At 47.0% G+C, this 14,315-nt stretch overlaps 1 protein-coding gene across 1 annotated transcript; it reads right to left on the reverse strand.

Annotated features, from left to right (window-relative positions):
• Window positions 1–697: 697 nt before the first annotated feature.
• C1H1orf115 (chromosome 1 C1orf115 homolog) lies at window positions 698–9,704 on the reverse strand. Its single transcript, XM_024925588.4, has 2 exons — window positions 9,129–9,704; window positions 698–3,241 (listed from the first exon to the last, which is right to left on the reverse strand). Exons 1-2 carry the CDS (start codon window positions 9,636–9,638, stop codon window positions 3,122–3,124), a joined length of 630 nt encoding a protein of 209 aa, XP_024781356.2. The 5' UTR covers window positions 9,639–9,704; the 3' UTR covers window positions 698–3,121.
• Window positions 9,705–14,315: the final 4,611 nt, after the last annotated feature.

Genomic DNA, 14,315 nt, shown 5'->3' on the forward strand with positions numbered 1-14,315 from the left:
GCATTTCCCAGCTGAGGCAGAGGAACAGCTGCATTGGAGTTTTCTCAGCACCTTGTGGGCAGTGCAGCTCCTGCCCCCCTGCTAGGCTCTCTAAATCTGAGCTGGAGGTTCTGGAAATTTTTTTTTTTTTTTTTTTTGAGACAGAGTCTCACTCTGTTGCCCATGCTGGAGTGCTGTGGTGCGATCTTGGCTCACTGTAACCTCTGCCTCCTGGGTTCAAGCAATTCTTCTGCCTCAGCCTCCCAAGTAGCTGAGATTACAGGAGTGCGTTACCACACCCAGCTAATTTTTTGTATTTTAGTAGAGATGGGGTTTCGCCATGTTGCCCAGGCTGGTCTCGAACTCCTGAGCTCACGCAATCTGCCTGCCTCAGTGCTAGTATCACAGGCGTGAGCCACTGTGCCCGGCCCATTTTTTAACAAACTCATGAGCTGAGGCTCCTACAAGGCAATGCCTGTTCTGCTGGCTTAGAGAGAACTGTCCCCTTTAACACACATGCAGAGTTCCCAGGTGAATTGGGGTCTCTCCCTCCCCTGGGTCCTTGGGGAGCAGCTGTGGGCTCCTACTGGTTCCCAGGGAGGTCTCTCCCGACTGGTCATCACCTGCTGTGCCAGGCTCTCAGTGTGGCTGGACTCCAGGAATCTCCCTCAGGCAAGGCTAGAAAGTGAGGAGCTGGGAACCCTTCACACCAGAAACATTACATAAATCGAGGCTTTTATTTACATCATAGGACAAGAAAAGGATACAAAAGAAGTCTCTTGGTCAAGCACATCAAGCGAAAGCTCTAAAACTCAATACTCAGTAAGGTGTGGGCACTGATATTGAAAAAAAGAAAAAAAAAGAAAGAAAAGGTAAAAAGGTAATCTGTGACATGATCCAAATGCTTACACTCCAGGGACTGAGTAAGAGAAACCCAGGGCAGCCCTGCCACAGAGAATGACGGCTCAGGTTGAGTGACATCTGAGATTCATCTTCTGTACCCGTGAACCTGACTCCCAGGACAACCCCTAGGAGGTTTTGACTTTTGACATTAGTGAGTTAATTCTTAACCAGATTCTTAAGAATTTCAGGGCCAAACAGGCTTGAATGTACGGTTTTTCCAATTTGGGGGATGGGAGTGGGGAAGCTCTTCCTGGGACAGACTCCCAGGCAAGGAAAGGCCCCAGCAGCTCTGTCCCCTACCCTGGGCTCTGCCTCCGTCTCCCCACAAGAAACTTGTGGGCTGCCTGGGGCTCGTCAGCAGCCTGCACAGGCTCTCACTCTCTTTCCCACTCACTATGCTTGGCTTTTTCTTCCACTTATGACTATCTCTCCCTTTCTCCAACACCCAGTGTTGTGGGGCAAGCTGTAATTATCTCACGTGTGTGAAAATGTGCCCTAACCACTTTCATCATCTGAGCTAAAACCAGATCACTTGTTTCACTTTTCCTCACAAATATTAACAATGCAGGAATTGGGTCCCAGTGAATCTTCGACATGAAGTTGAAGCTTCAGGAAGTGAAGCAGAGTCTAGCTCCGCAGCTTCAACCTTCTCCTCTACCCCTTCCTTTTTTCTGTCTGTCTTTCTGTCTGTCTTGGTAGGGCTTGATTAGAGAAGCATGAGTGTTGAGGCCTCCTTTGTGTGCCTTGGGACAACAGGTAGGTGCTGTCACTGATCCTGCAGACTGTTCAGCAACAGCCCCTTTGGATTTCTGGATATTCTGGAAACAAAGTCAGAACAGTGGCCTATTGGGGGGTTGGCAGAGGGGTATGGTAAGAGGACCTCCTTCTTTCATCTCCCTGTTCAGCATCCGATGGCAGTCCACAGGTCATCCTTGGTGGGTGTCAGGCCCAAGACCCATGCCCACCTTACCCTTTGAATCCAGGTGAGATGAGGTCAAACCAGGCAGCACAGAAGAAGACAGGATGCTACAAAGGCAGCCAATGAACTCATGGCCTCAGGGGTTTTAAGCACCAGCCCTGGCTACCCAGCCTCCCTTGTCCCTACCTAGAGGCACAGGCCCAGCCTACCTGAACTCCCTCACACTGATGCTCCAGACCTGGCTCCTGGACGGCAAACTTCTCTCTTCCAACGTCCTCTTGCCTCATTTCCATTTCCTTCACATCTGTCTCCTACTTACTGGTTCCTTCTCTAAATCTGTATTTTCATTCGTGGGTGTTATGTCTCCCCCCATCTCTCTCAGCCCCTATGTCCCACCCAGGACAAAGCCCTCTTAGTTGGACTGGCAGAGAGGAGCTGAGCCAATGGCGGGAGTGCGCTGATGGTGCTAGTAGCACCCTGACCACAGCCAGCCACACCTTTGCAGGGACTCTGGTCGCTGCAAACACGTGGCTGGGCCGAAGTGGGCAATGCCAGGCAGAAGAGCCCTCCAGACTAGTCCCTTAGCCAACTTGTCCCAACCACCCGGCCTGCATCTGAACTTGCCCTTCTTCCTCCTTCTCGCCAGCTTAACAGTCATGCAGGGATGGGGTAAAATGACAAGCTTTTATCTACTTTAAACAGTCATGCCACACTGCCAACACAGTTTTCAAAGCATCAAGATATCTTTTCTTCCTTTCTTCTTCTCAAGCCTGTAATTAAACTCCTGGTGACAGAGTGGTAGAGGAAGGAGATCGGGGAGCATGACTTGAGGAATAAACAGCTCCTTAGCTGCCCTCAGAACCGAGGCAGCCAAGGAATGTGAGCGCCTGTCAGCCTACGACCTTTCAGGAGAATACAGCAAATCATCTGACTCCAGTAACATCCTCTTCCTCCCCCAAGATCACTGTTCTGCTGCACACCCACACTGCTTGCATCTGTTGAGTGTTGGCTTCCGCCCCAGTGCCTGCCACCTTCACGTGAAGGCTCTGGCTTTAGCACGCTAGCTCCACTCCCAAACCTAACCTCCGCCGAATTCTCTGCAGGATTGACCACTGGGTCCACGTGTGACTGAGAGATGTGAGAAGCTCAGCAGATGGGCAGGGATGACTCATTCATCATACTAATGTGATTCAACAAAGAAAGGCATGTTTTCTCTTCCAAATATGCCGTGTGTTCAAGTCTGAGATGCTCCAGGATTCACAAAGTTCCCACAGCAGGGGCTCCCGTTCACTCTGGGGGCACCTGCCACAGCAGCTTCCATTAGCGCACGAAGGATACCACGCTGGTGGCTACCGCAAACGGGGCAGAGTAGGCTGCAGCGAAGCCTTGCAGGCCGATGACCACATAGCGGCATCCTTTGATGATGACCTTCCCAACATTCTAGTGTTAGGAATAAAAGAGAAAAGCAAAGGATTAGGGTAGGCAACTTTTTAATTCTGCCATCTTTCATGAAAAAAAATGAGTCACGGCGACATATATAAAGATCATTTTTCCTGATTCTCTTGTGACAAATCAGCAAGTTACCACATTCCCACATCTCTGGTGGAAGGTGCCCACCTCCAGCCTAAGAATATGTAGCGGCTCACAGCAGACATCATCACCTTGCAAAGTGCTTTCAAGCACAGCTTATTTCCAGATAATTCAAAGACCTTCTTGGAAACAGCAGTAAGGCTGCTAATTCTAAAACTAAAGCAGTTTTGTTTGTTTTTTAAACCAAAGATCACTCCTCTTCTCTGTTCCAGCTAAAAATTACTGGACCGTCAGAAGGCTGGGTTAAGTTTTCCTTCCTTCACCTTATCTGAAAGCCCATCTTCTCCTCCTTCTACCTCAATGGCATATTTCTGTCTGACCCACACATCTGTCCTTTTGTAGTCTTCTGCCATTTTCTAATTGCTATATCTATGTAAGTCCAGCATTTCCAATACCATTATAAGCTCCCTGATGGTCAGGCTTGGGCAATGCTTTCTTGGTAACCACTCCTCCTCTTCCTTTTCTACAAGGCTGGGTAGGGGACATTCAGGGAATGTCAGGTGCTAGACAGGGGACATCTAAAGGACTCAAATGTGATTGCAACAGAAAAATTAACACCACCACCACCAAACATTTATTGCATGGCTGCCCATGGTGTTCCCCTCCGTACCTCAACTTCTGTCATCACTCTTGGTGACATCAATGTCCATGCAGATAACCTGTGCCTTAGGCCACATACCTTGTCTCTCAGTCCTTTGACTTTTCCATATTACCATAACCACTCAGACTGGTTTAACTTAAAATTCCTGATCACAATCACATATCTCACCTTGACTTCCAACACCACCTGACAAACCTCCACATCTGTCCAGTAGGATGAATTTCTCTCTCCCCCAGGTACTGCCTCATACCTTTTCCCTTCTTAAGCCTCCCCACTTGCAACACACACGAACACACCCAAGTCTCCATACCTTCATGAGATGATCCCACTTCACCTTTCACAGAAAAAAAAAAAACAAAAACCCAGACATCGTCAGGGAACACATTCACCTTCCACCACTCTCTACAGCCCTGCCTGTGTCTGCCCCGGCTTCTCCCACGTTGCCTGTGTTACGGTGGAGAAAGTGGTCCTCTTCCCCCAAGCCATTCCCTTCATACTTGTGTCGGTGCCTTCTCCCACCTTGATCTTGGCTTTCCCTTCTCCACCTCCATCATTCGCTTCCTCTCCATTGGATCCCATTAGCTTACACACATGCTCGGGTATCACCGTGACTCCATATCCTGCCCCAGTCTCTGCCCTCCATCGTGCCAAGCCAGCCAAAAGAGCCAACCACATATACTGCCTCCATGTCTGCGCTTCTTATTCCCTCTGACTCTGGCTCCTACCCCAACCCATGAGGGACTGTCTGGTCATGGCCATCTACAACCCCCATGCTGCCTGACCCAGTGGACGCTTTTCTGTCTTTCTCTCCCTGACCTCTCAGCAGCTTTTGACATACTTTATGAAATAATCATGTGGCGTCTTTGACTCCATATTCTTAGTTCTCCCCTACCTAAATAGGGAGCTCCTCCTCAGCTTTCTTTGCTAAATTATCCCTTCTACCAGACTTTAAAATGTTGGTGTTGTTCAATACTCAGTCCTGGGTCTTTCCTTCTCCCTTTCTTTCCCTACAATCTCTCCTTAGATGGTCTCATCCATTTCTAATAACTACAAGTATCTCCTAGATTTGAAGAACTCTTTAGTTCAGACTCAAATATTCAATTCGTTACTTGAGATCTCCACTTTTTGAAGACCCCACAATTCCTCTGGCATGCACTCTCCCTTGTAGCCCTAAGCACATAAACCTAACGTGGATTGGCTACTGGCATGTCCCTGGTGGCCTTTGTCTATCAGACTTCAATCATTCAAAGCACAGAGAGATTACATCTGTCCACATGTATATATCTGGTTAGAGGCAGAGCTGAAGTTCAATCCCAAAGAAATCTCACTTCAGGGCCTATGACCTTAACCCCCATACTATGTTTCCCTTTTTAAATAAAGGCAATATGTAAGCTTCTAGTTAACCACTCATGCCCTGGGCTTGAATTCCAACTCTATCACTTAATTTCCCATGGCCTCGGTTTCCTCACCTATACAATGGGAATATTTAGTAACCACCTCATTGGGTTGTTAAGAGGAGTAAATGAGATCATGTAAGCAAAGCACTGAGAACAGGGCCTGGCACAAACTGCAGGCAGTATAAGTGCCCCCCAATGTCAGCTATTATTACTGCTAAATAACATCTGCTTCTTTTGATTACATAGCAATTTAGGTTTGTGGTGGTGATAGATAAACCCAATATTTTTGTTGTCTGTTTGGGAAAGTTTCTTAAGACTATAATTTCCTATGACTTCTGGCTTACTTGAGCTTTTTTTTTTTTTTTTTTTTTTGAGACCGCGTTTTGCTCTTGTTGCCCAGTCTGGAGTGCAATGGCGCGATCTCAGCTCACTGCAACCTCCACCTCCCAGGTTCAAGCGATTCTCCTGCTGCAGCCTCCCAAGTAGCTGGGATTATAGGCATGCACCACCACGCCAGGCTAATCTTTTTGTATTTTTAGTAGAGACAGGGTTCACCATGTTCGTCAGTCTGGTTTCCAGCTCCTGACCTCAGGTGATCCACCCGCCTCAGCCTCCCAAAGTGCTGGGATTACATGCGTGAGCCACCACGCCCAGCCGAGCTTTCAATAGTTTAAATTACAGGGTCCCTCACAGTAACAGAAGGAGGGCAGGGACTCTGTTGTGCTCATTACTGTATCCTGAGCATGTAGAAAGAGGCTGGGTGTTTCCTTTGGTACCTCTCCCCCTAAATGAGGAGCTTTGCAAAAACCAAGTAATGTCTGTGTCTTCTCTAGACACTGCTTTCCTGGACATTACCCTGTTGAAGTCTCAAAGAGACACTGGGCTGGGGCATGCGCATGTGTGGGTATGTGATGTTGCTAAGAGATACAGTTCTCTAAATGTGTGATAAGAATCACTGGGGGAATTTTACTTACATGTTTGAAACAACAAAAGAAAAACATATTCTCTGGCAACAAGCTTAACAATCAAGAGTGATCCATTATAAACAAGATCAGAATGACAATCGCCTGCATTAAACGTGACATTTTTGGTATTTGTACATCCATTTTGCTCAGCCTGTTATACTTTAAAAGCTGCTTGTCACTTTGTAATTTAGGGGAAAAAATCTACTAAAATAGTTCATTAACTGGAACACTGTTAAAAACACAGATTTGAGAAATGAAATGCAAAGAAACATAAAATATCTCTCAACCACTATTTCAGTGTCATTTAAGAGAGTGCATTTGGAATTCTTTGATCTGAGTAGAGCTTTCTACCCAACTACTCTCTCAGAGGGGAGCTGGGGTCTAGGGGAACAAAGAGGGGTCACCTGCTTTATATCTCCATGTTTGAGCCTGGTGACCCTCTCAGGTGGCTCCAAGAAAGTAGAAGCTGAAGTCACTTTTGAAGGGCAGAAAGGAGAGATCCAACCCTAACCTGACGACATCCTCTCATCTGGCCTCCTGGGTCCATTGAACTAGCGTGCAACACTCTAGAGCTTTCATGCCCACAGCTGGGCTTGTGATGGCCCCTCTACCTGAGATGACACCACTTCTCTATCCACTGAAATCTTGTTTTTTTGTTTGTTTTAGTTAAGGCAAAATTCACATAACATAAAATTCACCATTTTAAAGTGCGTACAGCCCAGTGGCATTTAGTACATTTACAATGTTGTGCAACCATCACTTCTATCTAGTTCCAAAACATTTTCATCATCCCCAGGAAAAAACACATTCCCCATTAAGCAGATGGGCTCCATTCCTCTTTCCCCCAGTCCCTGGCAACCACCAATCTGTGTTCCATCTCCATGGGTTGACCTATCCTAAGCATTCCATACAAATGGAATCATATGCACAATACGTGATCTTGTGGGTCTTGCTTACTTCACTTAGCATAATATTTTTAGAGGTTCATCATATTGTAGCATGGATTAGTACATTTCCTTCCTTTTATGGCTGAATACTATTCCATTGTATGTATATAACACACTTGTTTATGCATTCATCCATTTAGGGACATTTGGGTTGTTTCCACCTTTTGACTATTGTAAATAATACTTCCATTAAAATGTGTATATAAACATTGATTTGAGTACCTGTTTTCAATTCTTTGGTTACATCCCTAGGAGTGGAACTGCTAGATCACAGAATAAGTCTACACTGAACTTTTTAAGGAACTCCCAAATTGTTTTCCACAGCAGCTGTCCCATTTTACATTCCCACCAGCAATGTACAATGGTTCCAATTTCTCTACATTCTCGCCAACATTTGTTATTCGGTTTGTTTGGACATTTTTTGGAGTAGCCGTTTTAGTGGGGATGAAGTGTGCCTACTTCATACCACTTCACTGTTATCTGGTGAAATCTTAACTCATCCTTCTGTGTCCAGTTTTCATGTCACCGTGATTTGAAAACTTCCCTGAGTTTACAAGCTCACCGCTGAGGAGTGAACTGCCTGAGCTCTGTGCCCTGAAGCCCCCCCGGGGGCGGGGGGAGCCAGCTATGTCAGTGTCTCCCTGGGAGGCTGTGCCCTTCTCTAGGGCAGGGCTGCTCTGTATTCATTTTCGCATCTCTACTGCTCAGCACAATGCCTGACGCATAATGAGTGCCCCCAAAATATCTTCAAGTACTAGTCCTTGAGCTGAGGTTTCTGCAGTATCAGTTCACCAATGGAGAGGGACATGATGGCTTCTTTGTGCTCAACTGGGACCCAAAGCAGAGATGAATCGTCCTAGCAGGGCTCTAAGCCTGAACGACCCAACTTTATAGTTTTACCCCTGCCTGTATTCTGCTCCAGAAGCTGCTGACATACCTTTAAAGAGGATGATAAACCTAAGCTCCCAGGCACGGAGACTGAATGGCTTCAGGTGTAAGACGGCATTGGGCAACACAGATAAATAGACAATAAATCAGATGGGGCCCGTGGCCTTTGGCCAGGACACAGTAACTTCTGTGACTTTATTCTGGGTGGCCTTGTCCAGGCCAGCAGAGCTTCCGGCAGCAGCTTCGACTGTTTCCATGCAGAGACACCTGGGAACTGCATCTGGGCTTTGATTTCCGCGAAGGAAACTGTCATTTTCTCCCATATTCATTCTTCCTAACCCCATCTCCCCGAGACAAATGGCAGAATGTTTTGAAGGCCCCAGAGTACACTGATAGTTGGCTAGACGAGAAAAATTCAACGAGCGCCTATTTATGTATTTGTTGCGCTCCCAGGCTCGGGAAATAACCTTGGGAATATTTGGGAGAGTAACCCAAACATTTCTCAACTAGTGGGATATCCTGGAGGGGATGTTACTGGAAAACAAATACACTGGGTTGCAATTTCTTTCTTTCCAACTGGGCCACCTTCTCCAAGTCACCTGCCGCGCTAACGCTTCAGTATTCCCATCTGTAATCAGGAGACTGATTCCTGATCTTACATAAAAACCACCTCGGTAGGAGCCCCTTGAGAATGTTCTTAAGCAGCCAGGAGCGCAATAGCAGGCACAGCGGGGACCACCCAGCGCAACCCCCGATTTAAGTTTCTATCACGACTCGCAACTCGCGGCTTCCCTCCGGCGAGGGAATGGGAGCGGGGGCGGAGGGGTCGCAGGTGCAGCCCGGAGAAACTGGGTGAGTCGATGGTAAGGACCCGGCTCCCGCTCCCCCGCGGGACACCACACCCGCGCCCCCCCGGCAGTGGTGGCGCAGGGCCCCTACCTTGCCGTACTTCTTCAGCTTCCTCCGGTACCTCTTCCTGGGCTGCTCGCTCGGCGCCGGCTCCTCCAGTGGCTCGTAGCGCTCGGGCAGGAGGGCGAAGTGCACCCTCCGCGCGCCCCGGGTCCCCGGGCCCCGCTCGTCCGCCGCGCTCGTCCCGCTCTCGGCCGCCGCCTCCGCCTCGTCCGCGTACTCCAGGTGCTCCAGGATGGCGGCCGCCTCCTCGTCCCCCTCGGTTCGCCCTCGCCCTCGGGGCCCGCGGCGCAGGAGGCTGCTCTCCGCCTTGCTTCGGAGCCTGGCTCCCACCGTCATGATGTCCCGGCCCCTCTGGCGAAGGTCCGAGCGCAAAGACACCAACCTTTGGTCCCCGCCCGCTCCTCCGCCCCAGCCCGGACGGGGCGGGGGATTGGGGGGGCCGCAGCGCCCCCTGGCCGTGGGGCCCGGGATGGCGTTGGCTCCGCTCCGAACTGGCCTCCCAGGCGGCGGGCGCGCTCCGCCAGCCCCGCCCTTCATCCCACCTGCCGGCCAAACTGTGCAGACTACGGCGCGCACTGCACAATGAACATGCAAAACACCTTCAACTGCACTTGCTACGAAATTAATGACCCCAAATAATAGGACTCCATCTGCTCATGTTCAAATTAGCAACGATGGAAAATGATACTAGAGATCACGCTCAGTGCTAGGGAGGGCATGGCGAGATAGTCACGGTAACAGGATTCGTGGGAGTGCAAATTGGTGGCAAGGTTTTGGAGAGACGATCAGAAAATCTTTATCGTGAGTCTTAGGAAACGTCCGTATTCTAGGAAATATTCGGAAACGCAAGACAGTGTGTCCACGGTGTTCAACGGTCTGACTCAGTGAAAAAGTGGAGCAAACCAACAGGGAGGGGCAAAGGAAATTCTGGTGCAGACATGCCAGCATATGGCGCAGTCTTTAAAATCACGATTTTCAGGAATATCTCTCTGTGAGATAAGCATTATCAGTGTACTGTGAATCTCAACAAGCTGAGAGTGCCCTATTTTCGTAAGTGGGTAAATGCCTTTGAATTCTGGCTAATGTAGAATTAAGGGCCGAAAGCAGTGGCTCACGCCTGTAATCCCAGCACTTTGAGAGGCCGGGAGGATAGCTTCAGCCCAGGAGTTGGGGAACAGCCTGGGCAACATAGTGAGACCTCCATCTCTAGAAAAAAAAAAAAAAATTAGCCAGGCGTAGGGGCGCACACCTGTGATCCCAGCTATTCAGGAGGATCGCTTGGGCCTGGGAGTTTGAGACTAGCCTGGGCAACACAGGGAGACCTCATCTCTAGAAATAGAAAAACAAATAGAAAAGTTTACCTGTAGTCCCAGTGAGGTAGGAAGATCGCTTGATCCTGGAAGGTGGAGATTGCAGTGAGCTATGATTGTGCCACTGCGCTCCAAAGGGGTCGACAGAGTGAGATCCCATCTCAAAAAAATACTTAGGTATAAAATAACATAGATTGTTAGATATACTGATATTTTAACATTAAAGTTTGTGATTAAATTTAAGAATAACGTGGATATGTTGGTATAAGCACATACAATGTTTACGACAATTTAGTTCACTAGGATGCAAAAGAAATTAGTTTTGTGATTCCAACTTAAAATGTGAGCCAGCATGGTGACTTTCCCCTGTAATCCCAGCAACTCCACAGGCTGTGGTGGGAGGATCCCTTGAGGCTAGGAGTTCTGAGCAACGTAGGCCCCATTTCTAAAAAAGTGAAAATGTGTGGCTCGGTGCGGTGACTCACACCTGTAATCCCAACACTTTGGGAGACCAAGGCGGTGGATCACCTGAGGTCAGGAGTTCGAGACCAGCCTGGCCAATATAGTGAAACCCTGTCTCTACTAAAAATACAAAAATTAGCCAGGCATGGTGGTGTGCTCCTGTAGTCTCAGCTATTCGGCAGGCTGAGGAGGAGAATCGCTTAAACCCAACAGGCAGAGGTTGCAGTGAGCGGAGATCGTGCCACGGCACTCCAGCCTGGGCAACAGAGTGAGACTCTGTCTCAAAAAAAAAAAAAAAGTAATCAACTAATTGATTTACGCTTTTATTTAACTTATGTAATAAGGTAATAAGTAATGACTTATATTTAATCTTAAAAACATAGAGTCTTTATATGTAAAATAGTATATAAAATTTATGTACAATTCAATTTCAGGTGAAATGGGTATGAAAATAAATTTAACTTACTATATTTATAAGAATTACTTAGAGTTTTGTTATAGAATTGAAGTACTTGAAAAGGAAGTCAAATATTAAATTTGTAAAAGTTGCTTGAAATGTTTAGGAGAATTAACTAAACAGTAAAAGTGCCTCCTTACAGTAATTGTGAAATTTTATCGGGTGAGTAAATAGTTTAAAACAGTATGTAATTTGAATTTAAAAGGTTAAGAGAAAGTAGATTTGTAGATTTGTAATTTTGCTAAAGCAACTATTACTTTATAAACAAACAGAGACCCTTGTAGTCCCTTTTTTTTTGTACAAAACCGACCTCAAAGAACCCTAGGCTGCTTATCAAATGGTGATATAGTTTGGTTCTATGTCCCCACCAAATTTCATGTTGAATTGTAATCCCCACTGTTGGAGGTGGGGCCTGGTGGGAGGTGATTGGATCATGAGGGTGGCCCTTCATGAATGACTTAGCACCATCCCCTCAGTGCTATCCCAGTAATAGTGAGTGAGTGAGTTATCGTGAGATCTGGTCGTTTAAAAGTGTGTGGTGTGCACCTCCCCCTTCTCTCTCTCATCTTCCTTCTTTGGCCATGTTTGCGTGTTTCCCCTTTACTTTCTGCCATGATTGTAAGTTTCCTGAGGCCTCCCCAGAAGCAGAAGCCATCATGCTTCCTGTATAGCCAGCAGAACTGTGAGCAAATTAACCCTCTTTTCTTTATAAATTACTGAGTCTCAGGTATTTCTTTATAGCAGTGCAAGAACGGACTAATACAAATAGAGACGAAGGTAGAACATCCATGGGCCTAAAATGTGTTTTTGTCAGTACAAAATACTGTTCAAATATCACAACAACATTTAGTTTGCCTTTAAAGGCAAAACACTAAACAATTAAAAATTGATCTCCAGATTAAGTCTCTATAACCAGTGAACAAGCAGAATTTAAGGAGATGTAATCAGAAACTGTCTTTATGTTGCATTCCCTTGTCTCTCTACAAGTTATTCTGTTCAGAGAATGAGTCTCTTGCTCCTCGGTGAAAACTTAGGTAGTCTTGTAGGGTTTTTTGTTTGTTTGTTTGTTTGAGACAGAGTTTCACTCTTGTTGCCCAGGCTGGAGTGCAATGGTACGATCTTGGCTCACCGCAATCTCCGCCTCCCAGGTTCAAGTGATACTCCTGCCTCAGCCTCCCGAGTAGCTGGGATTAGAGGCATGCGCCACCATGCCTGGCTAATTTTATATTTTCTAGTAGATACGGGGTTTCTCCATGTTGGTCAGGCTGGTCTCGAACTCCCGACCTCAAGTGATCCACCTGCCTAGGCCTCCCAAAGTGCTGGGATTACAGGCATGAGCCACCACGCCCAGCAGTCCTGTAGTTTTTCTGTTCACACAGAAGTAATAAGTCCCAACCTCTGTCTCAAAAAAAATAAATAAAATAAAAATAAACAAATAAATAACTAAACATAATCTTAATCTATATAATCCTAAATCGTATAATGTTCAATTCCATGTAATACTCAGAACCTTGAACTTGATTTAAAGTAAATCTTCTCTCCTCAGGCAGCACCTGATGTGGGTGTGTACCTGTGTGCAGTGGTGGTGAGGGAGTAGGGACTGGGGAGAAACAACAATTTCTCTTCTGCTTCCCCCACCTAGTGTTTCTCAGTCTCCCAAGCTTGTAAACTGGTTTCTGACTCTTCCAGGGCCAAAACAGAGAAGAGTGCAGAAAACATCTTCCATGGCTAGTATTGCCCAAGGTGTTGTCTCACCCACAAGGCCTACCAGGTGTTTGAAGCTGGTTGTCCATAGTTTTTTACAGGCCCTCACTGGAAACATTCTACTCTACTGGTTATGACCCAGCAAATACCCTTGAATCCCTGATCACCTATGCCCTTCTCAATCTCCAAGGGTCCTGTGGTTCCATGCCAATGCTATGGTCTGAATGTCTGTGTCCCCCCTTCAACCCCCAAATTCATGTGTTAAATTTCTAATCCCAAGTTGATGGTATTGGGCATGGGAGGCCTCTGAGAGGTGATTAGGTCATGAAATGTAGGCCTCATGGGACTAATGTCCTTATAAAAAGAGGCCCAAGAGAGAAACCCCTCACCCCTTCTGCCTTATGAGAAAGCAACAAGAGATAGAATCAACTGGCACCTTGATCTTGGACTTCCCAACCTCCAGAACTCTGAGAAGTAAGTTTCTGTTGTTTACAAGTTACCCAGTTTATGATGTTTTTTATAGTGGCCTGAACGGACTATGACAACTGGTTTTCCTATCCTGAGCCTTTAAGATGGCCATGTGGATACAGGATTTGATATACGGACTTCAGTGCTTCCACATTTCACAAAGGGCTAGAATAGCAAGCTCTAGGCTGGGCCATCTCCAGTGTAACTCCTAGAATGACCACTGAGCTGTTACTTGTGCTGTAGTGAGGAAGCTGGGCACCAGGAGGCTGCCACTGGTCCTGGTGGCTGTAAGGACATTACCACTTCAGCTGCCACCTAGCAAGCTCCCAAATCCCGACAGTTAGCTACAGTCCCAGCCTTGCCTGTGTGTTAGTCAGCTAGAGCTGCCATAACAAAATACTGCAGTCTGGTGGCTTAAACAACAGAAATTTATTTTTCACAATTCTGGAGGCTGGAAGTCTGAGTACAAGGTGTCCATGGGTTTGGTTTCTCCTCAGGCCTCTCTCTCTGGCTTGCAGATGGCCACCTTCTTTCTGTCCTCACATCACCTTTGTTCTGTGCATGCACATCCCTGGTCCTTCCTCTTTTTAGAAGGACACCCGTCTTATTGGATTAGAGCCCCACCCTTATGACCTCATTCAACCTTTTTTTAAAAAAATTTTTTATTTGAGACAGGGTCTGGAGTGCAGTGGTGTGATCTCAGCTCACTGCAGCCTCAGTCTCCTGGGCTCAAGCCATCCTCCCACCTCAGCCTCCCAAGCAGCTGGGACTACAGGCCTGAGCCACCATGCCCAGCTAATTTTTTTGTAGATT

Source organism: Pan paniscus, chromosome 1 (assembly GCF_029289425.2).
Source record: "Pan paniscus chromosome 1, NHGRI_mPanPan1-v2.0_pri, whole genome shotgun sequence".
Lineage (NCBI taxonomy): Eukaryota > Metazoa > Chordata > Mammalia > Primates > Hominidae > Pan > Pan paniscus.